The sequence below is a fragment of the Nesoenas mayeri genome (assembly GCF_963082525.1).
Source record: "Nesoenas mayeri genome assembly, chromosome: 18".
Classification (NCBI taxonomy): domain Eukaryota; kingdom Metazoa; phylum Chordata; class Aves; order Columbiformes; family Columbidae; genus Nesoenas; species Nesoenas mayeri.
In genome coordinates this window covers 12,959,073-12,986,256 of record NC_137566.1, presented here as the reverse complement: position 1 = coordinate 12,986,256, position 27,184 = coordinate 12,959,073, and the positions used below count along the sequence as shown (strand labels likewise).

Sequence of the window (27,184 nt, the reverse complement as noted above, 5' to 3'; positions counted from 1 at the left end):
CTTCTAAATCTTTGTATTCATTTATCCTTGTGCTACCATTACAACTTAGTTTAAATTGCTCTTCACCCTCCCTATTTTCTCCCAATTGTGTTCATACATAGTGATTCTATCACCTAAACTCCTTTTCTAGGCTAAAGCCTAGCCTAGTTCTCTAAGTCTGGTGTGACAAGACAGAATTTATTCACCTAATTGCACCAGCATTTTTAAACCCCCTGTACGAACGGAGGCCGGAACAGTGTACAGCACTCCACACAAGGTCTCACCAACTCCTTTTGAAGCAGTATTAACAATTTGATTTTTATAGAAACACTGTATTTGATAGTTAATAGGGATGAATTTGTCTTTGGTGGCTGCACCTCACTTCTGACAGACATCTATTGATCAACACCATAAACTAATGTTAGAATAAATACAACATTTTTTGTGTCGCTATCATTTTAGTCATCAGGCCACCTAATTCTTCCTTTGTGATATTCAAATCACCTTCTACTTCAATTAACCCTTCCAACACTGTTTCATTGGCATGTGGTTTATGTATTATTGAACATTTGTTTGCCTTGAATACTTGCAATTCTGTTCACCTGAACAGAGGTGCTATATTTGCCAATAGCTAATTATATAGCATTGCATCTGCCATGGTTGAATCATTTAAAACCTTGACTGCTAAATGTATGATTGAATGTGCCAGTTCCTGCAGAACTATTGGCCAGGGACTATCACCTCCCTCACCGGAGCACGTTCACACACTGAGCGCGTGCTCTGCGGCGCCCGTGCCACCCCACGCGTGGGTCAGCGCTTCGCCTCATCTGGCAGCACTGCTTCGACAGGCTTAAACCCCACAACTGCCAGGTTTAGGTCTTAAGTACCCGCTCATTAAAAACAGTAATTTGAAACGGGAGGATGTTTTTCATGGTTATTTACAATAGCACAGAGTCAATCCTGGACATCCTGGAGATGGCTTTAGGGTTCTTGAACAAAATTCCCAGAATACAACCATCATGTGATAGAACAGAGACTAGATTTTCATCTGCTTTTAACTTCTACAAAGATATTTCATTTTGGAAATCGAGTTAGACTCATAAAGGAAGACTGTCATACTGGATTTTACCTGTGCATCCTGGTATTATCAGCTCCATTAATAAAATATGAAGAACACCAGGCAAAACCTAAACCATCTTCAGCCAATGGCTTTTTGCTCAACTCTTAATCAAACTAACAGCCAAGTGATGTACCAAATTCCCCAAAACTTGAAGAAAATAATAGTACTTACTTATAATTGTCATCTTCTACAAATTTCTGAAGTTCTTCAATGTAACGGACAGACTTCAAATACTTTTGCACATGGGGCAGTGTCGTAAGATAATCTGTGGAGTGTTCAAACAAATAAAATGAACATTCATGTCACGCAAAATAAATTATTGGTTCAGGATTTTTTTGTGGTTCTTATGGTTATCTTAATGGAAATAGAGAATTTGAGCCTTCCTAAATAATATATCAGGCAGAAATATTGCTTTGACTCTAAGAAGATACTAAAGATTTGATAGAGCGAAAGTGATGCTCAGTTGTTAAAGAAAACGCAGATGTGTCTCATCATAACGAAAGCCAGTGGATTTTATTATATGCGATCGCACAAGTGGAAAAGTGTTACTTGCTGCAGACTCTGCTTGAATTCTGTGCTCAGTGTTCTGGGGTGAACTAAAGCCCGCAGCCATGACTCTTAGTGATTCTCATATGAACGTCAAGAGTACTGCGGCTGGTATTCTTCAGTATATTCATCAGTGATTTGGACGAGGGAACAGTGTGACTATCAGCAACTTTGCTGGTGACACCAAGCTGGGAGGAGTGGTGACACTGGGAGCTGTGCTGCCATCAGAGACCTGGACAGGCTGGAGAGCTGGGTGGGAAACATTTAATGAACTAGAACAAGGGCAAGTGTAGAGTCTTGAATCTGGGCAGGAACAACCCCAGGTTCCAGTGTAAGTTGGGGAATGAGCTATTAGAGAGGTGGTGGGTTAGAAGGGGGTGGTCAGTAGGTCAGAGAGGTTCTCCTGCCCCTCTGCTCTGCCCTGGGGAGACCACACCTGGAATCTTGTGTCCAGCTGTGGCCCCTCAGTTCCAGCAGGACAGGGAACTGCTGCAGAGAGTCCAGCGCAGCCACCAAGATGCTGCAGGGAGTGGAGCATCTCCCGTGTGAGGAAAGGCTGAGGGAGCTGGGGCTCTGGAGCTGGACAAGAGGACACTGAGGGGGGACTCATTCATGTTTACAGATATCTCAAGGGGCAGTGTCAGGAGGATGGAGCCGCTTTTACAATGCTGTTCCAGAGAAATTTTAGTTAAGGCTTAACAGATAAAACAAAATATACCAACCATAGTTGCAGGAGACTTGCAGATCAGCTATTATTCGAAGAATATTGTTCATTTGATTGGATCTTTGTTCATTCTCCATAATGCTGCCTGAAGCTGGATATGCAGAATCAATGTAGATTAAATCCAAGAGATAAATTCCTGTAACAAACAAATCAACCAAACAATTTATCTAGTGATTCAAAGGGAAATAGCTGCGTAATTTTTAATTAATACAAAAGCCGGCAACTATTTACCCCCACCGTGGTCTGGGCTCATTAAATAAAGGAGAACTGAATTAGCACTTGAGTTCTATAACACCTCTCAAAAAAGGACAGAAAATACTTTGCTCATGTGCACTGACGTACAGTAACGTCCACGGCGGGCGGCAGGCGGGACAGGGCGCTCGCGGCCGCACGTGCGGTTCCCCGTGTGGTTCCCTATGCGGGTTCGCCGTGTGGTTCCGTGTGCGGTTCCCTATGCGGGTTCCCCGTGCGGTTCCCCGTGCGGTTCCGCCTGCGGGCTCCCTGTGCAGTTCCCCATGCGGTTCCCCGCGCGGTTCCGTGTGCGGTTCCCCGCGCGGTTCCGTGTGCAGTTCCCCGAGCGGTTCCCCGCGCGGTTCCGTGTGCGGTTCCCCGAGCGGTTCCCCGCGCGGTTCCGCGTGCGGAGAGGCGGTGCCAGTGCCCGGCGCTCCCGCCGGCCAAGCCCAGAGCTCTCAAACCTTCTCAGTAAGTACAGAAAGATGGTGATTAGTGTAGTTGCCAAAAATGCTTTTCCAAAGCACCTGCCGAGCAGACAAAATGTCAGCTATCTTCATCATCAAAAACACACCTATACCCAAATTTCATAGGCAGGTATTTTGCAGACTTAGTCTCTGTTGTATGGTAATTCTACCTTTGCAAATTATGTAAAAAAAATAATAAAGACAGGCTTAAGACTGAAATGAATTAATGATATAGCACAACGTTTCTTGCATGGTACCCAACTGCTTTTATCAACACGTGCCATTCAGTTTCACACAAACCACTACGATCTGTAGCGGGTTCTTTTACAACCTACTGCTGCCGCGCTCAGAAACACCGCCTCCGCCTGCGCCTTCTTCACAGGGCTGCTCAGACGTCCAGGGTCAGCTAAAAGGCAGACTTCACTATATTCCTGAGCTATTCTATGAGGTGTGGGAGAAGTTAGTGCTTCCTTGTTGCATAACAAACAAAGGAACATTCTTTTGAGCAGGAAAATAACTTGTGCAGCATAAAAATCTACCATATTTGAACATTAGATTTTCCATACTGCTTTTTGAGCATGTTTATAATTAATGACTCTCCCTCCACCCCACATTTTCTTGCCCTGCCTTGAAAAGAGCACTCAGTTTCAGGAAAATAGCTAGCTGGCTCCCTTTCGCTGTTCTGGCTTTAGAACACTACATTTTCTCAATAAATTCCAGCTAGTAAAACAACAGGAAATGCAACTATGCTAGTGAGGCGCAGCCTTTCAGAAGGGACGGAAAGGCAACAGCCCGCGCTGAGCGCAGCTGAGCACCACGCGCCGGCGTCAGGACACGAGCCCCAGGGCGCCGGGCCAGAGCAGCGCGGGACCAGCGAGGCTGCGGCAGCTCTGCTGGGCACGGGGGAGAGCGCTGGGCTTTGAAGCCCCTTCCAATCCAGACCCTTCTAGGGTGCCATGAATTACTGACAATCAGACCCTGGAAGTGTAATAATTTTGTGCAGTGAAAACAAATGATTTTCATGTAATGTCCTGGTAGTAAGCACGCCTCAAACTTATTCAGATTAAAAGCTAAACAAAACAACAAAACCCTAGAAGTAAGATTTCCATCTGGGAAAACACGAATTCTTTCCTGAAATCAAAGTGTTCTTACATGTTCTCTAGTAATGTCTCATTACCCTCATGTAGAGCTCTAAGTTACATGCCACCAGCATCAGCCTAGCAAATTTAGGAAAAGCCATGTGACTCATGGAGGTTTTCTTCTTTACAGCTCGTGGGGAATAAATAACTAACTAACTCGATAAATAAATAAGTAAAAGGACAGAGCCAACTTTCAGCTCTCCTGAACTCACCACTACCAGGTCCAGCCACGCTGGGAGCTGCTTCAGCCGCCACCCAACACCCCAGAGCCACCAACGCTCGCCCACCGCAACCGCGGCGCAGCCACTTTGAGCAGGTTTCTACCTACGCTCGTGGACACCAAGGGTAGAAACATTCTCTTGATCTGCATCAGCAGCCGTAAGCATTTATCCAGAACAAACAGTAAGTTTTCCACGAAAATATACAGGTGAGGACCAACAAGACAGACAAGCAACAAAAAGTATAGGAGGGTTAGCACAGTCCTGCAACTTCCAAATAAAAGTGTAAGGAAATGGGCTTTTTGTGGGTAGTGAGGCCCAGGAAGACAGAGCTGATGGATGCCAATAAAAAATTAAATTGAATGTCACACACTGGAATGTGACAGAACATATTATTTGTAAATAGACACGAAGCTTCATCTTTTCAATGGTATTCCCTCCTTCCCTCCTTCTGAAGCAAGAAGGTTGATTAGCTATATTGACCTCTTTCAGTGCCACCAGCCTTCACCTGGGCACTGCCATTTTGAACTCTTCTGTACATAGGGTGTGATAACAGAAGCAGATGAGAATCAGTTTCTCTTGCTCGGAGGAGTCCCGAATCATTCCCCTCAGCAGACGCCTTTCGGAGCTGCCCCAGGGGAGCGCTCGGGGCGCCGCGGCCCCGCAGAACGCGCCGCGCTGGCTCCCCAAGGCCTGGCCCGCGTCTGCGCTACCGTGCGCTGAGGAAACCCCTCCAAGACGTGAGGCCACCAGGACGTTTTCCAGGGGCTGAGCTCATGGGCAGCTGCTTCCACAGGCAAAACATTTTCCAGTGATGCTGACTTGTCCCCGTTGTCACCAGAACTAACTGCAGCTGGATATTGTATGCAGACAACACAGTATTTGTTAGTACATGGTATCACGGAAAAAATAACACAGACTAAGGAAAAGCATGGCCAAAGAAACCAGGACTAAATTTATCAAAGGAAATCACAGTGTGTAAAGGAGACTGATTGGTTTTAAACCGGCAGAAAGACCTCTAACACCTAGCTCTTCCACTTTTCTTGCAGAGCTCAAACAAAGCAGTAATATTACTGACAACGTAAAGACAGGGAAACCGAAGTAAGACAAACGAGTGACCTTGATCTGCAGCGTTCAGCGGCGCCCGGATCACGCGTTCTGAGTGCTGCATCTACCAGACAACTCCCGAGGTGACGTTCTATTGCAAAAGGATTTATGGAGAACTGCAGTGCTCAGCAAGATGCAAAGCTAGGCCTGTATAGTTGTGTTCTGATTCACACCTAAACGTTTCCTATTGTTTCCTTATCCAATACTCATGGCTTCTGAGAACGAGAAGCGAGCACGGAGGCAGATAACAACTACGCACACTTTGGAGCTGATGCGTACTAAGAACACAAATGAAAAATAATGCCAAGCCTTCCGAAATCAGTGATTACTCAGCTCACCCAGTTCTGGGGAACCTCAGTTCAAGCATATAAGCTTTAAAATGCTCATGAACATCTATGGTATATGATTTGTTCCACATTAAAAGAGACTGACAATAACATGCTATGAAAGACAAAAGTAAATCGTATGTGCAATGTTATACCGACGAGAAAAGCTGGGATGGCATTACTTTGAACTGCAGCAGCAGAAACAAATGAAAATCTGGTTTTAAGGCATGTGCCTGGAAGTCACAAAATCTGCATTTGAATTTTCTGTTCTGTCACAGATTCTTTGACCTGAGCAAGTTGTTGTTATCCTCTATTTTCCACGAGTTCAGTCAAACAGATAGCATTTCCCTATCAGAAAGACAGGGGAATAAATACTATGACCCGGAAGACTTAACAAAAGCGGGGTTTAAATTCCTCATAGAAAATATGTAACAACGGGCAGCCTCTAGAGGTATCGGCACCATTTATTCTTAACATTTCAGAATTTCAAATCTCTTTCAGGGACTTATGACAATTTGCAGGCACAAGGTGCAACGCAAAATTTACAGCACCTCCAGGTGTCTCACACCGCTGCAAGAGGCACCGCAAAACCAGCGCGATACCGACCGGAAACTCCTACCGCTCTCAGGTGTGTCCTTCCTTCTAGTTTTACTAACTCCTATGATGGATACGAAAGCATCCTGTGAAACAGCAGAGCTGACAAACAGCAGGTTAAGGGCTGACGCACACGGGCACGGCGCGTGTGCGACACGTCGGTGCGCAGCGCTCCGCGGGCCCGCGCAGTCCTGCAAACGGACGTAAGGCAGGGAGCGGCGGCTGCGCCGTGTTCTCGTTAGTCAGACAGTCACTGCTTTACAACAAGAATAATTAGCAGATGGTTAAGTATTTCAGATCAGCTTGGGGACTTCAGTTTGTTATTCCTACTTACCATTTTGATCAAGCACTATAATAATCTACATTTGTTTGGTAAATTGTACCGTTACTGTGACAACAACAAACATGCTCCAAGAAAAGGAAGAAAAAGTGAAACGTTCTATCGAACGCATTTAGTTCTCTGCTATCGTCGGCTTTCTACAGCCGCTGATCGCGGGAGCCCGGGCGCCCCGCCACGCAGCGACCGCGCCTGCGCACCGCGCCGCTCCCGCGCAGGACGCCGCGTCTGCAGCACGCCGTGTAACTGGCACACACAGCAGAACGGAACCGATGGAAAGTCAGGCTTTTCCCTTTTCTCTCCCCAAATCTGAATAATGACACTGGTTTGATAGGAAAACCAGAAGAGACAAAAATATGTTTCCAATTTGTACTCAGCTTTACTTACATAAGCCTTTTCCCACATACAGTAGTGTGGTTGTATCGTACTAAATAAAGCAAAGGACAGAGAGAAAGCAACTTATCAATTAACTAAGTGGTAGAAAGTCCAAATCTCTACAGTCAGCAGTCTGTAAAACCAGAGACAACATTCTTAGGAGATTAGCTCATAGTAAGAAAGGCCAACAGTTTTGTGGTATCACTGGTTTCAAGAAGACTGTATATTTTCCATGGCCTAAGGGCTGGAAAATTTTTCTACAAAACCAAATGTATACGCTGGTTAACCCTGGCAGGACCCAGAGTGCTCCGGAACAACGGAGGACGAATCCTGGCGAAGGCGCCGCCACGCGATCCGCAGCGCACCACCACGCGATCCGCAGTGCACCACCACGCGATCCGCAGTGCACCACCACGCGATCCGCAGCGCGCCACCACGCGATCCGCAGCGCGCCGCCACGCGATCCGCAGCGCACCACCACGCGATCCGCAGCGCACCACCACGCGATCCGCAGTGCACCACCACGCGATCCCCAGCGCGCCGCCACGCGATCCGCAGCGCGCCACCACGCGATCCGCAGCGCACCACCACGCGATCCCCAGCGCGCCATCACGCGATCCCCAGCACGCCGCCACGCGATCCCCAGCGCGCCGCCACGCGATCCGCAGCGCGCCGCGGCGGCCCAGCCAACGGGCCCTGGCGGGAGGCAAAGCCGGTTCCGAGCGCGCCGGGCCCGCAGGAGCGGCACCAGCACCGCGAGCGCGCACCCGCAGCCGGCGCGTCGCGAGCGCAAAACCCTCTCAGTTGAAAAGACTTCAATAATTCCTACTTACAGGTCCAGACTCCAGAACTGTCATTCTTGCCGCTGTCTGGCACCTCCCCTTGCACACCTTCAGTCTAAGCAGAGTGCAAATGCTCACAACACCACAAAACCATTTTTCCAAAAACACAGGGAAAAGTAACGCCTGTAATGATGTTGCCGGTAAGTTACTAGCAGTGGAAGTAGCTTAATACAACTGCTGGAATTACATTCAGGAATGTATGCACATTCCTACCTATCTCGTTTACCTTGAGCTTCTAATTCCTGACTCAAAGTCAACTGCTATGACCAGCTGTTCACAGTGTTTCCACTGGCTCCCAAAGCCAAGTCTAACATTAGACCACTCCTTGACAACTGAATTACTTCGGTGAAGACAACTGTCAGCTTTCACAGCCAGAAATAACTGCCTATTAGTATCCTACTATTAGCAGGATCTGTTATTCTCCAATCATGCATTTAAAAATAAACTGATCCCTCAGATTCTCAGTATGAAAAGCAAATGGAACAACTATGAAATGTTTTGAAAAATCACATCATTGAGCCCAAAGCCGTTAAAAAGAGCCGTAACTCCAGCGTCACAACCCAAGGAGGGGGCGCGAGCACTCGGGCCGCGCTCCCCAGCCCCCTCCAGCAGCTCCTACAAAACGAGGGGGCGAGACCGCAGGCGAGCTGGACGAAAACTCAATGGGCCTGTTCCTGAATCTATCAAAAATGAACAGAATTATCACGTTCTGGTTCAATTAAACCAGCTCTTTCAGTCCAAAACTAGTGCACTGGTCTGCTTTAATCCTAAGTATCCAGACTATGCTACTTAATAGCACTGAAATGACCACTCCAGTCCCTGGTTCTGCGTCCTCTCTCTTTAAATATAGAGAAGAGGAAGCTTCTCAGTCAAATTAGAAACTGATGGTAACGACAGTAACTAACAAGAGGTGCTAATATTCCCTGCAGGAATCCCAGGCAATACAGTAAAGGTACAACATAAAGTCTACGGCATACTGAACTACCAGTGTAATATATGTAGGTGTGGCTTTTTCTGGCATAGTACACGTTCACTTTTTCAATACCAATAATTGATTATTCGAATAGCCACTACTTGTCCATGTTCTGGCCTGAACAGAAATAGTTTGGTTTAATCAGTATCTTTAACCTCTTTGTTTGTCCTTTGATTAATCTAAGTGTTCTCATATACGTTTCCTCACTTTCTTCAAAACCCAAAGCTCTTTAAAACTGCTTGAAAAACTATGAACACATGCACCATTTCATCATAGTATAGTTTTCTAAAGACAGCTATGATATACAATGACACTAAAATACCACTTTGTACTACTAAAATATTGATAAAAAGTAGATGCCCCCCCCCCTCTGTATACTGTGAAATTTCACTTTTAATTTTGATAATTTCTTTGCAAGATTCCCAGCAAGTTAACAAAAAAATCTTAAAAACAAATGTTACATTAATTCAAAAAAACTTTCTTAAAACCAAAGATGATGGCTGATGACCAAAAGTGTTCCACACAAAGAACGCTCCGTGACAGCCAATTCTTGGGAAAGTTCTAGAGAAATCATGAGAACTCACAGCAATCAAACGAGAAAGACACTTTACGTTACCAACACGAGTAGCAAGCAAACATTTAAAATCTGTGCTCAGCCAAATTATGGATTCTCGATCTGCATTAGATTATTTTGAGAGCTTGCTTGAATTGGACAGTTTCAGTTTTATTTCCAGAGACATGCTGCTTGCAGACAGAAATGCCCTAGGAAGTGGTAGAAATGGAGTGTCAGCGCTGCTCTGCATGGAGCAGCCTCGGTGTGCTTCTCTCAGCAGACGGGACCCGGCTCCAAAGCCAGGACAGACTCCTCCAGAGTCTCTGATGCGGATTTTCCATCGCGATCAGCACGTTGTGAGCCCATAGCGCGGGGCGCCCCCCCCGCGCTGTTCTGGGGACGGACCCCGTGGGCCACACATTCTAACATCTCATTCGCTCTACGAAACCGAAGCCGCATTCCCGCAGCGGCCTCCAGAGCTTCCTCCCGGCCCCGCGGACCAGCGTCCCGCGCGCGCACCAGGCAGCGCGTTCGCTTCGCTCCGTGGCGGACCACGAGCCCGCGGCCGCGCACCCAGGGCCGCTGTCACACGTCCGCACCGCCACGGCTCCCATCCGCGCTGCTTGCGAGCGCCGCCCCGCCCCGCGGCCCCGCCCCTCGGCCCCGCCCCGCCCCGCGGCCCCGCCCCGCCCGCGGCCCCGCTGCCGGCGGCGCGGCCCGGGGGCGGCTGCCGCTGGTGGATCCCGGCGCTGGTGGGAGGAGGAAGGCGGTTTATCCAACCAGAACTTGGCAGCTTGCTGCGGGCTTGCCTTTTTTTCTCTTCCAGGATGTAAGTCTGCCACAAAGGAGCTGAGGTTCAACTGAGGCTGCTTCAGCCTCGCGTGAAGTGACGGACTCCAGACTCCCAAACCGGAATGCGGAGCTCGCCCCTCCGCCAGAGGAAAGCGCCGCTGCGCCTCCCCGGGAGCATGGTGCGGCCGTGCGGCTCCGCCGCGGCGGCCGGGCTGTGAGAGGATCTTGAAGAAAAACGGAGAAGAAGAGCAGAACTTTGTGGATCAGCCAGTTACCTCCTCGCCCAGCCCCAGCCCGGCGCACGGAGCCGCGCAGCTCGGGCTGCGGCCGCCGAGCTCCCCTGCGCTGCAGCAGCTGGGATGCCAGCGGCGCTCCGGAGCGCGGGGCCGCGGGCGCGCACGGACTGAGGCCGCGGAGCAGGTACGAGCGGAGCGGGGCGGGCGGGGCGCGGGGCCTGCGGGAGCGCGCGGGCCTGCGGGAGCGCGCCGGGCCGAGGCGCCGCTGCTCCGGAGGCAGCCGGGGCTCGCGTGAGAGTTACATTAAAACGAGCGAGCAGACAGAGCTGCAAAATAGTTGGAGCATTTAATGATGCCAGGCACTGAAAAGCCTTCTTGGCCTTACGTTCAAGAACATGAAATCTTTTTAAAGTCTTATTTAATCCTGCATGTAACTTTGGGCTTCATGCTTCCTCAAACTTGCTGAAAATGCATATGCCTTTCAGACAACTTTGCAGGACATAATAATTTCTATGACTTTTCTAAAGGACTACCTGTATTAAAAAAGATGAAATCTGCATTAATTTAAAAAAGAATGTAGCATTTATGAGTACCTTCGTGTAAGCATTAAATAGCTACCCCATGATCTAACTACTATTTATTATTTACTTATTATCATTTATTTCACATTTATTAAAATGTGAATCTGTTTAAGGGCTGCTCTATACAATGTGCACACACACAGATAGGCACACGCAGCATGAATACTTCTTGGTAGGGATTAGATTAAGTGAAAATAAGGTGAGGCCGCTGTTAAGGGAAGTAACAACAAAAGCAGTGCTCTCAATAATTACATTCCACATCTATGACAGAACTTCAGTAAAGCACAAAGAACAATCCACAAACAACACAACTAAAATTCTTGGTAATCCAGAAAGCAGATTTGTACTTCTTGTAACTAAAATAGCTGTCTTCTGCCAAAACTTCGGAAAACACAGCAAAAGATACATAATCTTTTGAAGTTTCTTGCAGCACTTGATAGCATTTCAAAACAGTTCTCCAAGAGCTAATTAAGATACTCTCATTCTGAGTCTCGCTTTAGTCATCCATTCCCCTTAGTGAAAAAAATATTTCCTTTTAAGAGGATGAACTAGTCCTTGAGCCAGTTTCACCACGATTTTAAGCAGACAGAAAAGCTCAGCATATGACGCATTACCATAAGAGTATCTAAAGCAGTTAATTGGTTTCTGTCAGTGTGGCGCTGATTACAATGGAATCAACTAACTAGTGGCAAAAATCCAAAAATCATTCCCCATACAAGTCTGCAGTTCAGTTTTTCAACTTCGTTTACATTGTGTTTTCACAACCGAGCCTGCACGCTACGGCGTGTCAGCCCTCCCGTCCCCTGTGCTCACCCCGAGCGCCGGGGGCACCGCAGAGCTCTCCGAGGGCCGGGGGCACCGCAGAGCTCTCCGGGCACCGGGGTGTGCACACAGCCCGGCCGCGTTCGCACCGCGAGCTGTCACAGCATCACGCCTCACCTAAAAATCACACTGTATGCGTTTATACTGAAAGAAAACCTACACCAGTGCAAGTCCCGCTCCTTAGAAACAAAAGCAAACATTTATAAACCACATTAAATATGAAGATTACCTGAAGAACTGAGAGGATGGATTAGTATAATTCCATGCAAGAGAATGTTTGGAAGGAGTAAGAACAGAACATGACCTCTGAGGAAACGGGCAGGGAGTACGGAAGCAAGCAAGCAGCTTCAGAAAATCCATGCTTATCTATCTTCTCACAATGGTGTTGTGAAATCCGATCGTGTTACTGGCCCGGTGCCCGGAACATGCCATCTCAGTGCAAGTCCACACACACGGGCACCAAGGGACCCGCACAACCTAAACTCGCGTTTGCTAACAAAACCCAAACCCTCTGGTGTTCTCATTGTGGGATTTCACATTTCCAACACCCTCACTCTCCATTTGCTTTTACAATCCAACTAAAATGTAAAGCTGCACTAATCTAAAAACCCCTTTTAATATCAAAGACGAAAGTATTACAGAAACAGTGAAGATGTGTTGCTAGTTTTTCATGTTTCTTCTTTAGAATGAACAATTAGAATCACATAAAACAGTTTATCTTTTCAAGAATAAGTGCTGTAGCAGCCGATGTTACACCTTTTGTGAACACGCCTTCATCCAGGCGCCCGCACGAGCAGCACGGCGCAGGGCGCATGGCACCCGCACGAGCAGCACGGCGCAGGGCGTCCGCACGAGCAGCACGGCGCAGGGCGCATGGCACAGGGCGCCCGCACAAGCAGCACGGCGCAGGGCGCATGGCACAGGGCGCCCGCACAAGCAGCACGGCGCAGGGCGCAGGGCACCCGCACGAGCAGCACGGCGCAGGGTGCATGGCGCAGGGCGCCCGCACGAGCAGCACGGCGCAGGGTGCATGGCGCAGGGTGCATGGCGCAGGGCGCCCGCACGAGCAGCACGGCGCACGGCTACACTGGCAGCAGATGAACAGAAAATAAAACTGCCTGAATAAAGTAACATATACTGCCAAATACGGTAAACATCCACAAAATCGGTTTCAGGCGCATTTGCACTAGGGCAAGTCTGTCCCCACCCAGCTCCCACGAAAAGTGCTTTTGTACAAGTACACAAGCATTGAGCAGCCAGAATCTAGAAATGAAGTTACTTCAAACTTCCATAGTTTTCTAATTAGAAGTCTTATCTGAACTTTAGCTAACATGACATATCTTCCTTTTTGAATGTGCTGCTTTCACTTCTCCGTGGGCACTTTCACTTCTCCGTTGCCGTGGGCAACCCCCCCCCACCTGCTCTGCTTCCCCAGGTGCCCACCCGCAATGGGTTTGAGGCCCTGGATCTGGAAGAGGCACGTGAGGATGTGGTGCAGGGCCCACCTACGAGGTCACGGAGAAAGAGGCAGTTCACCCCACGCCTCAAGACTGCCTCAGATAAGAAAGAAAGGAGGGAAATTGGAGCAGGCAGTTCCCTTCTGAGAGGGACAGAGGGCCCGACGTGCAGAGCTGACCCTCGTGGCAGGGAAGGGTGCAGTCTGCCTGGAGCCCGGACCGGGGACGGCACCGGGACGCTCCCCAGCCCGGTGCGCCCAGCGGACCCGCCGCTGGTCTCCAGACCGGGGGAGGAAGCTGCATCCCGCAGGCTGAGGGAAACGAAGACAGATTTCAAGGCCTTGAGACAGATGGTAAAAGAGTCTGGGGCTCAAGTGGTTTTCTCTTCCCTCCTTCTGGTTTTGGGTGACGACATGGGATGGATAGAAAAATTCAGTCCCTGAACAATCGGCTCCAGGACTGGTGCTACGGGCAGGGCTTTGGGTTCTTTGGTAACAGCGGGATTTACAAGACATCAGTCCAGACAGTGATACGTGGGAAAGGTTTACTCGCAGGGGCAAAAGGGTGCTGGGACAGGAATCGGCAGGGCTCCTTCGCAGAGCTCTACACTGCGCTCGAAGGCGGACGGGGATGCAGCCGGGCTCGCACCCGTGGGGCCGCACTGCAGAGCTGATGGAGGCGGGGAGGCCCCACACCCTGGGGTACAAGGGGTGTGCTTGGCCCGCTCTCTGAAATGCCTGCACACCAACGCGTGCAGCGCAGGGAACAAGGAGGAGGCAGAAACCTGTGTTAGGGCAGGAGATGATGACCCGGTGGCAATTCCAGAGACACGGTGGGACAGCACCATGGCTGGAACGTGGCCATGGATGGCGGTGGCCTCGTCAGGAAAGACAGGCTGGCCAGGCGAGGTGGTGGAGCGGCTCTTTACGTGAGAGCAACTGCAATGCACTGAGTGTTGTCCGGGCCCGGGTGAGGAGCGAGCGGAGAGCCTGTGGGTGAGGAGGAAGGGGCAGCTGGCAGGGCAGCACTGGTGTGCGTGTCTGTCGCAGGCACCGGATCAGGGGGAGGAAGCTGAGAGCGGCCTGGCAGCCACAGGCCTGCGTGTGGTGGGCGATTTTAACCTCCCTGGGGTTTGCTGGAAGAACTCGGCCGGCAGGGAAACATTGAATGAAATAGAACAAGGGCAAGTGTAGAGTCTTGAATCTGGGCAGGAACAGCCCCAGGTTCAGTGTAAGTTGGGGAATGGCCTGTTGGAGAGCCGCGCAGGGGAAAGGGACCGGGGGGTCCTGGGGCCAGCAGGTTGTGAACCTCATTTAAATGCCACTGCAGAAAGGAAAGGCCGTTTGTGTTATGTAGTCCGTCACAATAAGCAAATAGGCCTCATTCTGAACACTTTTTTTTTTTAAGAGATCCCTCATAAACAGGATCTGCAGGATCACACATTATATACTGCAAATGAGCTACTTGATATTTTTAGAACTTTTAACAGCACATATTAACTTACATTCTGTTTACAGTTAAAATTATATTTGTACCTGTAAGAAATGAAACTGTGATTCATATTTAAATGAAACATCTATCTTGCCTGGAAGAAAGCACTCTCCAAATCCTGCTATTTGTTATTTAGTTTCTTGTGGTTCTTGGCAGGCTTTCCATAAACCAGCAACTAGTAACTACAATTATGGCCACAGAACGTACAACGATTTCCTACCATGTCCCCTTCAGCCAGCGTATGTTCATGCTGGGCAAGAAAAGTATCTCATCTGTACACAGACATACTACTTACTATGCAATATTTTTCAAGTTTGAGAACAGATTATCAGTTGCAAGTTTGCATTGATTTCCTATTTGTTACTTACTGTTAAATTTATTTTAAAACAGACTTTAAAAAGTTCTTGGCAGAAGAATATTTGAGCAGAACTAGAGGATCATGATGACAACCAGACTCATCTGTGTAATGCTACTAGCTGTTGTGGGAGCTACCGCCAGCAAAACACAGGAATTGGAAGGCAACGATGAGGAAACAGAACAAGAATTCATTTATATGAACAGATATAAGCGTTCCAGTGACACACAGGACAAATGCACTTACACCTTTATTGTGCCTCAACAGAGAGTGACGGGTGCAATTTGTGTTAATTCTAAGGAGCCTGAAGTTCTACTTGAAAACAGGGTAAATAAACAAGAACTACAGTTACTTAATAATGAACTTCTTAAACAGAAGAGACAAATAGAAACCCTCCAGCAACTGGTAGAGGTGGATGGTGGGATTGTTAATGAGGTTAAACTCTTAAGGAAAGAGAGCAGAAATATGAATTCTCGTGTCACACAGCTCTATATGCAGTTACTACATGAAATTATCCGAAAACGTGACAACGCCTTAGAACTTTCCCAACTTGAGAATAAGATTTTGAACCAAACTGCAGATATGTTGCAACTTGCAAGCAAATACAAGGACTTAGAGCACAAGTACCAACATTTGATGTCAATTGCCAATAATCAGTCAATAATAATTGCCCAGCTGGAAGAACATTGTCAAAGAATGCCATCCATAAAGCCACTGCCACAAACTCCACAGCCGCCAAATAAAGTGTACCAGCCTCCTACTTACAATCGCTTTATTAACCAGATATCTACTAATGAGATCCAGAGCGATCAGAACTTAAAGGTTCTGCCACCTACCTTACCAACCATGCCAGCAGTTACGAGTATTCCATCTTCAACTGATAAACCATCTGGTAAGTAATATCATTACTATGTCTGTTTTAGTTTACACTAATACACAGTGGGCAAGATCTTAATTGTAATAGCAATAATGCAGACAGAACTCATTTATTTAACAAAATAAATGCAAATGAATTCTTTTGAACTAATTGAGATTTCTTAGGTCTGACGTTCTCTGGGTATGTCTTGTGTATTTTTAATATACAAGTTGCAATACAAGCACGCAAAGAAATGAATTCTGAATGTCTAGCAATTCAGACACACTAGCCCCACAGATTCTTCTCATGTTGCTTTGCAAAGACAACCCCACCATTTCTATTAGATGCACGAGAGAAAGGAGCTGCAGAAGAATCTTATTAATCAACAGTCAGTCATCTCTGTGCCCAAGCCCATGCTGCTGTAATTCACGACATCTGAAGGGGTTTGACATTTCTTATTAAACATTCCTGAAGGTATTACAGGTTAGTTGATCTAGCACGTGGTGCTTGTGTAACTCAAAAAGGAACGTGTACCTGCTCTGTACCTCACACAGGGCACCCGGGCTCTCAGGCAGGAGCAAAGGGAAGCGAGCAGTGGAATCGTAAGGGATATTATACAGCTCTCCTAAGAGTCTTAGGAGTTCTGCCATAAGCAAGATTAGAGGCATCTGAAATCATACTAGAGATCAGTTGATCTACATGATAAAGAAATAACAGGTCAGGAATCCAGTTTCGCCTATGGTCCCACATGTTTCAAAAAAATAGTTCAAGTATTATGCGCCCCATACAAGAGAAATCTATTCTTCACTGCATGGGCAACATGTACTCGCTTCAGAAAAAAGACAGGGGACCCACGGACATCCGAAACTAAGACCTGAAAGAGGGGAAGGCACGTGAACTGCACTCACAACATATTTCAAGGTATTGTGCATCCCTTGTTTTGTATATTATAATATTTCCATTATTAAAGTGTTCTTGCCTCAACTAATGAGTTTCTTCACCTCACTCTCTGACACTCTCCCCGCTCCCGCTGCGTGAGCGAGCAACGCTGCGTGCCTGGTGTGGCGGGGGTTAAACCACGACGTTAATACCTATCTGTGAAGTCATTCATATACCGTTTCTTTGAAGATATAATCACTGTTATAAGTGCACCTGCCTTAAATATTTTTTTAAATCTATATTTATCAGTAATTCAATGTGAAATGTTCCAGAAATCAAGTTACAATAAGTGAATCTGTTTGGAAACACTTAGTGAACACTGTACCTTCAAGAAGAGGAAAAACAAACACTATCCAGCAGAAGCAAATCTGCTGCAAAAAGCCACCAGCTCAAAGAGCGCCCTGCATCAGAGAGATGCTCCGCTGAGTTCTGATGCAGAGTCCTCCTGTTTTGACACAGGGCCCTGGAGAGACTGCCTACAAGCACTGGAAGATGGCCATGACACAAGCTCCATCTATCTTGTAAAACCAGAAAACACAAACCGGCTTATGCAGGTCTGGTGCGATCAACGGCATGACCCCGGTGGCTGGACAGTCATTCAGAGACGGCTGGATGGGTCAGTCAACTTTTTCAGGAACTGGGAGACATACAAGGTTAGCACAAGTGAGCAGTTTAATGTTTCCTACTCTCCACAAGTTACTGGTCATTAAAAGGGTGATTCTATAGTCTGGCCAACAGCTAACTTGAAAAGCAGCTTGTGTGTTTACCCTTCCAGAAGAGGAAGCCTCTATGAAATAAGTTACTGTGGGTTTCTACTTAAGAATTCACTCAGATTTACCACTAAAACAGATGCACAATATTAACATGCTCCTCTTGCTTCCTTTACAGCAAGGATTTGGTAATATAGATGGAGAATATTGGCTCGGATTAGAAAATATTTACTGGTTAACAAATCAAGGCAACTACAAGCTGCTCATAACAATGGAAGACTGGTCGGGTCGGAAGGTGTTTGCGGAGTACGCCAGCTTCAGGCTGGAGCCAGAAAGCGAGTATTACAAGTTGAGACTGGGGCGCTACAACGGCAACGCGGGAGATTCCTTCACTTGGCACAACGGCAAACAGTTCACCACGCTGGACCGGGACCACGACGTGTACACAGGTACGAGGCCCCTTTCCCTTTGCCTTGCCTCGCTCTTTCTGCCCTTCCCCCCCTGCTTTGTTGTTGTTGTCGTTGTTTTTCTTTTTAATTAAACAAAAAGGAAAAATACTTATGGTCATACACACACAAAAAAAGAAATTACATTTTTAGAGATTTGCCAATTAGTAACTTCCGAAGCACAAACTGATGTGCAGACCATTATAGCTACTAACACCACAACAGAAATTCTCATGGAAATATTTATCATTTACACTAAACAAGGGTGTGTAAAATATGCTAGGGGAGGCTATTTGAGACAGTAATGCAAACAGGTTTTCCAGCAAGAGGGAGCAGCAGCGATGAGTCGATCTATAGAACCTCCCTACAGAGCTGGCAGAAGGCTGAAGAAGCCTAAATTCTCTTTGTACCACATGATATCTACACCTTTAACATACAGTTAAAGGACAGAATTGTTCTGTGCTTGGCCCGCTTGCTTGCTGTAAGATGTCTCCTGGACTGCTAGGACTGAAGCAGCACCTCCTCTTGCAGGTAACTGCGCGCACTACCAGAAGGGAGGATGGTGGTACAACGCCTGCGCTCACTCGAATCTCAACGGAGTGTGGTACCGCGGGGGACACTACCGCAGCCGGTACCAGGACGGCGTTTACTGGGCTGAATTCCGGGGGGGATCATATTCACTAAAGAAAGTTGTTATGATGATAAGGCCTAACCCAAACACATTCCACTGAAATAATTCTCCTCTTAGTTTGCTTTCCTGTTAGAAAAAATCGTGTAAAGCTATGATGTTATTACCCGGAATTATCTTTTCAGAAATGAGGAATGTAAGATATTGTACATTTACTGCCAAGATGTGAGGGCTTGTATATTGTATTTTCAAGAATCATTTCAGGAAAAAAAAGCTGAAGAAAAAAAGGAACTGAAATGACACAACACTCAGAACATCCCTTGGTACTAAAAGTAGTTACACGAAGCCTTTTAAAACTGGCAGTTTAGATGGACTGTAGATAAACTGTCTTGTTTTTATTCCCTGTAAATTAAGTTTGGATGGTAAAAATATTGCCACAACATTTAAATATTTTTGTATGTTCTATTATGTATAAATATTCTCAAATACAGGAAATATTACAAACTGTACAGCAAGAGTATTAGTATTATTATTATGAGCAATCACTTGACACAGGAAATCATATCCTTTGAACTGTGTAGCTGATATATGTACATTAGTGTGATTATTCTAATTTAATCTTCATTAACTGCCATAAATAAAGTTAGTACAATATAATTTGATTTGGAGAGCAGATACTCAAGCCATTACTGTTGTGATAAATCGAGTCTTCCCCCTTCACTTTGAGCATTTCAATAATCTGCTCCAATACATCAGAATTCACATTCGATTCAAATATTGTTGATTAAAAACACTACTAATGTTTCTCACCAAAATGAAGTAGCTACCTGCACATGGAAATTCATCCAGATTTACAACAGAGACAACGTTCCGTATAGCCAACCTGTTATACTGCACAACTGCCACAGTACTCTGTACCTGACTTCAGTCATTACCTGCTGTGTAGCCTCTGTAATCAGAAACGGCTAGATATAAATTAAAGGGACTATCCAGCTTTGCAGGCAAATGATGGATACCAATATATAAGCTATTTAATAGCCTTAGCCGGTAGAAAAAAATTATATAAAGAAGTTACCTGTAGCCAAGAGAAGTTATATTTACCATATGTCACAATTATAACATATTACTGTGAAATTATTAAACAGATTTACTCTTCTATATTTAGAGTCAGTCACAACTATGAAATGCTGACTGGCATAATTCTAATATTCTTCCGAGGTAGGTTTCTACAACAGGTTGTTACAACACCCACTTCAAGAGCAACTACCACAAAAAATACGTTACAGAACGCACATAAGAGGGACAGCAAAAGCCTCTAGACGTTCAATGTATTTTTAGTAAACTTATGAGATAGTTACTGCGTGTTTGTGCGTCTGCTTGCACACTGCTTCCCGTATTACCTCATCACTTCGTTACAACAGTGCATTAAACTGACGTGTGATGTAGCATGTGTTGTATATAACTGAAAGTAGGGTTTTTAATATATTAGATTACCCCTGTAATATTGTAATCCTTTAATAAAGCAACGAATGTTATTCTGACACGTTCAGATCTCATCCTGTTTTAGTTCAGGACATTCTGTGATTCTATGAAAGGGACTATGCAGTTTGTATCCCTTTGCTAAGTGTCTATGAGAAACTGACACAAACTGACAGCTACAGTTTGGAGATTCCAAGTTATGAGGTATCGGAAAAAGCAGTCCAGCAAAAACGAAAGCTAGAGGAACAAGGTCTGAAATCGTGCGGTACCCAAAACCCCTTCTGAACCTCAGTGCTCCTGCAAATTCTGAACACATCAAAGGGAGAGTAAACACAGACAGACGTGTAGTTTCAGACGTCAGTAATGCACGGACCTTGCACAAGTCAGAGATCCTGGACAGTGCATAGCGTAAACATTCCCACTGGGTGTGACCTTCCTCGGTGTGAAATGAAGTGAACCCCGCCTGCCCCACGCAGGGCTCCCCGGGCGCACAGCACGCCGCGGCAGCGCCGCTCAGCCCACGAGCTACGGGTCAGCACGGGAGTCGCTCACTCACCTAAGTACGGAATAGTAGGAACCATTTTTAAGCTTGTGATGTATTCTCTTGTCCTTTTATAATTATCTTCCTTAGACAGTAAATAGTCTAACTTCTCAAAGGTGGTCTTGTCTTTGCGATTCAAAAGCTACACAGGAAAAATGAAGGAGATAATACATTGTTTAAGACAAATCTGCACTAGGACAACAACAAACAATAAAACTTAGAGTCACCCAGAGCAAAGGAAAGCAGAGTTGGGACTGAACCCATCACCATCCCCCAAAGCAGCACGACGCCTGCAAGCGTGCTGCCCACTAAAAAACAACCGCAACTCAGCAGGAAGTCTTAAGCTATGAACAAATATCATTATTGTTTCTGAAGAGTTTATAACGGATCCACAAATCGCTACCTCGGAGTTTTGAATAACCTCAGCAACCTCCCATTTTCAGTGGAAAAATATGTTATTACACGGTCACCAATATTCTCGTAGTTTATAAGAATTGCTAAAAATGCTCTTGAATTTGAAAGTAGAAATAGCGATGGAAAAGTGCTCTAAATAAATGTAAATTGTGCCATTTAAACAGTGCTTTATTAAAAGTATGACAACTTTCTGGAAAAAATTCTGAGGAAGGTAAATCACTATGATACTTAAATCTGTTTTCTATTACTGGACATGGTATAAAAGAATCAAAAAAACATTTAGCAATGCAAAAACCCTAACGTGACAGAAGACTGAAAACCAAACATAAACTATGCAGCTGTAGCGACCACAACACGTTGCCTGTTTCACCTGTTTTCAGAAACACCAGCAATATTTTAAAGACAATTTTAAAAGTCGATCGAGTCTGAATGAGCGCAGAACTACTCTTACAGGAAAAAAATGTTTAAAAACATGCAGCCATTTAAGCTCAACTTTGACACAGCGTGTAACAGGTCACTGCTCCTGCCATGATGGCGCCACAAAGACCAGAACATGAACAATCTGCTTCCAGAACATGAACAATCTGCTTCCAGAACATGAACAATCTGCTTCCAGAACATGCAATTCAACAATTCAGAAGGGTTCAGAAAACCTCAGAATTCAAACAGGACAGAAAATACAATGGTCAAGGAATGACTTACAGCCCAGGTTTTGGTCAGTCTGAAGATAGGAGCACTTTGCAGCGCTGACACCACGGACATAAGAGAATGAAGGTTATTCAATTCTAGAAGCTTCTGAAAAAAGGAAATAACTTTTAGCACATCAAAATGGAAGCAGGATTAATTAACCTCAAAGCTGCATTACAGAAATACAATTTTTTTCATTAATAAAATACAAGCTTTTCATCAATTTCATCAATGACTGATGGCCCCAGAGGAAGGCAGGACAATGGGGGAGTTTGCCTGGTTTGATGAGGACTGGGTTAGGGAGCAGTTGGGCAATCTGGACACCATAAATCCGTGGGTCCGGATGGGATGCACCCGCGGGTGCTGAGGGAGCTGGCTGAGGTCATTGCTGGACCGCTCTCCATCATCTTTGCCAAGTCTTGGGAAACAGGAGAGGTGCCCAAGGACTGGAGGAAAGCAAATGTCACGCCAGTCTTCAAAAAGGCCAACGAGGAGGATCTGGGTAACTATAGACCGGTCAGCCTCACCTCCATCCCTGGGAAACTGATGGAACGACTTCTCCTTGGTGCCATCTCAAGGCATATGGGGGATAAGAGGGTCATTAGGGGCAGTCAGCATGGCTTCACCAAGGGGAAGTCCTGCTTGACCAACCTCATCGACTTTTATGAGGACACAACAAGATGGATGGATGATGGCAGAGCGGTGGACGTGATCTACCCTGACTTGAGTAAGGCATTTGACACAGTCTCCCACAGACGAAAAACGTAACAGTTTACAACCGTGTTTGGTGTTGGCAACACGTAGCTGATCATCAACAAGACAAACCACTTTTAAACTTATTGGCAAAGGTACATGATGACTCGCACGGAACTGGGGAGTTTTATTTAATCGAGAAATTCAATAGATGTCATATCTTTATCTTATTAATGTAGTACAACATAGCAGATATGCTAAAAAAGAACGTTACCCTCTGTAATCCAACAACGGCTCATAGCAGTAGTGCAGAAACAAACAAAAAGGAAATAAAATTTTTGAATGATAGCACAAGAAATTTGCACTTACTTTAGCTATTTTCACAAAATGGCTCAATATTTCTGCCCTTATTTTTAAGGTCTGTGCTGTTAATATTTCTCGTACAACCCAAAAACTGACCTATAAAGTAAACACATATAACTGAATTTATTCAGAATAAAGGACTGTATTAGGTGAAATATTTGCAAACTTTCATGACGCTCCGGGGCGAAAACAGAGCACGGGAAGAACAGAGTCCTGACCCCACGAATGGCGTCCCCGTGTGGCTGCAATCGCCCAGAAGCGCCGCCGCACATACGCGGGGAGAGAGGCGAGGCAGCGCGGAGGCACCGGAGCCAGCAGGGAAACACGGGGAAACAGGGAAAATAATCGCTAATGTTGTATCATGACACCTCGGCAAAAATTATTAGACGCTAATAATTAGGAACCAAGAGTCTATAGGAACAACACGAAAACGTGGACAAAGCAATCGAAAACAAGAAAAGCCATTTTAAAATCTTATTTAGAGAAATATTCTTCAATTTTAATTCATAGGAGTAGTTCTGTTAACTTTATACTCAAAGACAACTGTCAAACCGTACCTGTTCATCCCAGTAATCAAACAATTTACCTGGTTAAACCTCCTAGTAAAGGCAACAATATTTGGAGCGAGCATATGTTTTTCCTTCTTATTCCATCCACAGCTGGCTAGTTCCTAGGAAACATATTTTAAAATTGCCTTAAAAATCAGCAATGCTTAAAAACATTTAAACGTGTAATACATGACAGAAGCACCTATCATATAACTGCTCAAACCTATCCAAGGCACCGACTGCACGGCAATTAATCTAACCAAACACTTCCATGTTTTCCTAATGTACGTAAATGATGTGATTTGTGTTATCTCCTGATACTAGAAAAAAACAGGCATCACATTGAGACACAGGGAGCCAAGCACTCAGCCACGACCGACGTCTCTCACGCTTCATTCTGCATTGACTGTTCTGGTCCAGGGTTCCCCCATACGAGCAACTCAGCAGACACAGAGGCAACGGCTTTGCAAGTATACAATCTTCTCTGGTTCAAAACCAAAGCTAAACATATTAATAAGCAATATTAGAAGTATTTGCCAGCACTTCCTGCGTGCAAAAGCTGATTCTATGGAGCAATTTTGACCACTTTGCACAAGCAAGTGTGAAAGGAAAAGCGGGGACCGTAACTCTGCCTCCATCACACCCAGCGCCATCGTCAAACGGGTCCGTGACGACACGCGGGTTTCCAGCCGAGCGCGTCCTCCTGCCGCGCGGCGCGGGACACCCAAGAGGCCTCTGGCGAGGCCGAGCTGCGGCGCAAAACGGCCCCTGCGCGCGATCCACGCGGAGCCAGCAGCCGCCCAGGGCCCAGCGCGGCTCGCCACGGGCACCCCGGCCTACGGACACCAAGAACAAAGACGCTGCCGTCATTTCAAAGGCTACCGGGCCTCAAACAAACGCAGACAGTTACAGACCATACAGAAATATCTGATCCAATCAGAAAGATTTACCTTCTTGGCCTACAAGCTCACCTAATAACAAGAGGCAGGTGGGTGACAAACACAGACTTTATCTTGTTTTAAAACCTAGTCCTACAGCTGGCAGAATTTCAGGATACAAACAGTAGCTTATTTTTGGCAAACAAATTACATTGGTAATGCCAATAAGATCAAAGCCAGAAAATACAATTAAAAACTAATAGTTTAAAATACTGGTTATGACTAGAGGCATAAGTCAAACTCTGTAATTAGATGTGAACTGAAAAACAGGAGCAGAAGGGAGAACAGAGAACTGTGACATTTGATAAATGTATCCTGAAGAAACACTGAACACAAAGCAGGACAGGAGGACTTCCCGAAGAGCGGCGTCATCTCTTCCGGCAACACATGGCACAACAAAGTGAACCGGGTTAGCTTACGGGTTCACAGCGCTAGCACGGAACACGTCTAGGAGAACATTAGCGCGGTGCAAGAAGTCGAACGTTCTGATTGAAAAAGCATTACTTAAATGGCTACACTTCCTCAGGCACTGAATTCCAAAGATGTAAGTAGATAGTTCAAGAAAACCTACCTCAGGCTGTATAGCTTTAAATACTGGCATATCCATCAGTGTAATCTGGCTCTGCAATAAAGATAAAATTTTAAATAATGTAATACAAAGAGCTAACAATCATGCACGTACATCTGCCCTTTAATAACTACAAACCATACAGCCACATCTTCTCCATAGACCAGAACTGACTAGTCCCGAATTTGGCCTCGGTGAAAATCACCAAGAAGATGAAACCAGAATTCAGCCGTACTGACCAGCTGCTGGTCTTTTCATTGTACATGTGATTGCCACCCAGGAATTTCTCCTCTGCTGCTTCTAAATTTTAAAATGGAACACAACACACTCAACTTGGAAGTGACCCTACTTGGCTCCATTCCCGTTCTCTAAATATTTATATTTAATACAGCAATCCCATCTTCCACAGGTCTGTGCCCTGAGGGCCAGTAACCAAACTGGGCTAACTGCAGCAGCCCAGACCTGCGGGGCTGTTGTGTTGTTCTGGTTGTTTTTTCATTCTCCTCAACTGAACTGTTTCAAGTTATTTCAAGCACTCAGACTACTACGGTCCCAAGTCAGAAGAAATGGTACGTATACTCTACTGGTTGCTTCTCCGGATGAAACAGAAGCAGCAAACGTTACTTGAGCTGTCAATAAAGTAGAGGACCAAGGTTTCAGCGTGGCACGTGGCAAATAGCTACTCTGGCTAAGAAAGATTTGGTGTTAAAAGTTTGTGTGACTGTATTAAAATCAACAAACAGCACCGCCACTAGGTGCACATACGATCTTCTTCAGCCTCACTACCAGCCCCACAGACTCACGTTTCATCTCTGGTTTCTTTGGGGGCTGGCGAGTTTTTTAGTCGGTTGATTTGTCCAGGGCCACGGGCAGTGAGTGGGACGGGAGAGAGCAAAGCAACTTACGTAAGTTCGGAATTCAGAGTTAAAAGACATTGCAACGACATTTGCAAAGACATTGCAAAGACATTTTTTTTCTTAAAGTCGAAAACAAATTTCTGATTTTATAAAGAACATTGGAAGTTCATTTAAAAGACTTTTAAGAAACACGTTTTATGTATTTTTTTAATTATCCTGCAAGCCCTGAATATTATACAAGCTTAAATGCAACAATAACATTTATACTTACAGCAAACTCCTCGGGAGTTACTTTCAACACATCAAATACAACTGCATCGTAGCTTTTATTGGCATAATCTGAACTTCGCCCTTCCAGAGAATCAGAGCTGCTACTGCCCTACAAAGGAAAAACAGCAGGCATGCGTTGGCATTTTGAAGTTTCATATTCAATGGAAATTTTAAATTAAATATGCAAGGTAAAGAGTTGCTCCTAACTCAATAATAAATGGCTGCTGTAAGTTATAGAGTGACAGGTGAAAAATGCTATTTAAAACTAATCTAAATTAGTAATAATCATTAACAATAATGTTGTCAAATTCTACACTGTTCATAAGAAAGAGGACCGATGTGCCCAGCGGCAGGAAGGGCTTCTGTGAAAGGTGAAAGCGGCCAAGGTCTCCGTTTGGTCGCGGAGCTGAATCCCCGAGGGCCCGTACCTGCGGCGTGGCGGAGGCGACCGTCACGTCGGCCACGAAATCATTCCTTCTGTACATGCTCCCCCCGAGACGCGCGAGTTTCAGCTCAGCCAGCACTGGTGGGACAACATGATGAGAACAGAACTCCTGCAAATCAAATGTAGGCAAGCAAATAAACAACTTAAACTTTAAAAACCCAACGGTACAAGAGACTTCATTGTTCTTTTTCAAAGGAAATAACTTCAGAAACAAGATGGTCGTAGGAGCTAGATCCTCTTTTCCCTTTCAGGTACCAACTGTGAAGGGGTATAACCAAATATCGCTAAATCCATGCCAAGTCCTTATCCCCACTCCAACCAACTCGAGAAAGGCAGGAACGAACAAACATGTATTATTCGTATTTATGTTGAATTAGGTTTTATATGAAGTACTTGCTAGGCAGGATTCATCCAGGTTATCATACTGTATCTTAAAATAAGAAATCCAAGCTATTAACTGACTGAAAAAATGGTGCTTCCTCACTTTTCCCTGCTCATCATTTGAATTCGTCTCATAACCAGTGATTTAAGTCTCAC

General features: G+C 45.7%; 2 protein-coding genes across 7 annotated transcripts in view; one reads left to right on the top strand and one right to left on the bottom strand.

The window, feature by feature from the left end:
• RALGPS1 (Ral GEF with PH domain and SH3 binding motif 1) overlaps positions 1 to 26,693 on the bottom strand; it is a gene marked incomplete at both ends in the record, with an annotated part of 42,861 nt that extends 16,168 nt beyond the window's left edge. For 5 of the 6 annotated variants that reach the window (XM_080355714.1, XM_080355715.1, XM_080355716.1 and 2 more), the window contains 9 exons: positions 1,271 to 1,364; positions 2,368 to 2,505; positions 20,880 to 21,006; positions 21,981 to 22,073; positions 23,028 to 23,117; positions 23,608 to 23,691; positions 25,079 to 25,129; positions 26,204 to 26,311; positions 26,631 to 26,687. In XM_080355714.1, coding sequence (XP_080211840.1) covers positions 1,271 to 1,364; positions 2,368 to 2,505; positions 20,880 to 21,006; positions 21,981 to 22,073; positions 23,028 to 23,117; positions 23,608 to 23,691; positions 25,079 to 25,129; positions 26,204 to 26,311; positions 26,631 to 26,687 — 842 coding nt within the window. Of the gene's footprint in view, positions 1 to 1,270; positions 1,365 to 2,367; positions 2,506 to 20,879; positions 21,007 to 21,980; positions 22,074 to 23,027; positions 23,118 to 23,607; positions 23,692 to 25,078; positions 25,130 to 26,203; positions 26,312 to 26,630 lie in introns of all 6 variants that reach the window. The other variant, XM_080355719.1, reaches the window with a different exon arrangement.
• Positions 15,326 to 19,005, top strand: ANGPTL2 (angiopoietin like 2). Its single transcript, XM_080355991.1, has 4 exons — positions 15,326 to 16,157; positions 17,520 to 17,713; positions 17,949 to 18,219; positions 18,748 to 19,005. The coding sequence occupies exons 1-4, from the start codon at positions 15,350 to 15,352 to the stop codon at positions 18,945 to 18,947; spliced, it is 1,473 nt and encodes a 490-aa protein (XP_080212117.1). The 5' UTR covers positions 15,326 to 15,349; the 3' UTR covers positions 18,948 to 19,005.
• Positions 26,694 to 27,184: the final 491 nt, after the last annotated feature.

Coding starts and splice junctions, on each gene's coding strand:
- ANGPTL2 (XM_080355991.1), top strand. CDS start 15,350: ATGATGACAACCAGACTCATCTGTGTAATGCTACTAGCTGTTGTGGGA. Junction 16,158..17,519: donor TTCAACTGATAAACCATCTG/GTAAGTAATATC, acceptor GTTTTGACACAG/GGCCCTGGAGAGACTGCCTA. Junction 18,220..18,747: donor GGACCACGACGTGTACACAG/GTACGAGGCCCC, acceptor CTCCTCTTGCAG/GTAACTGCGCGCACTACCAG.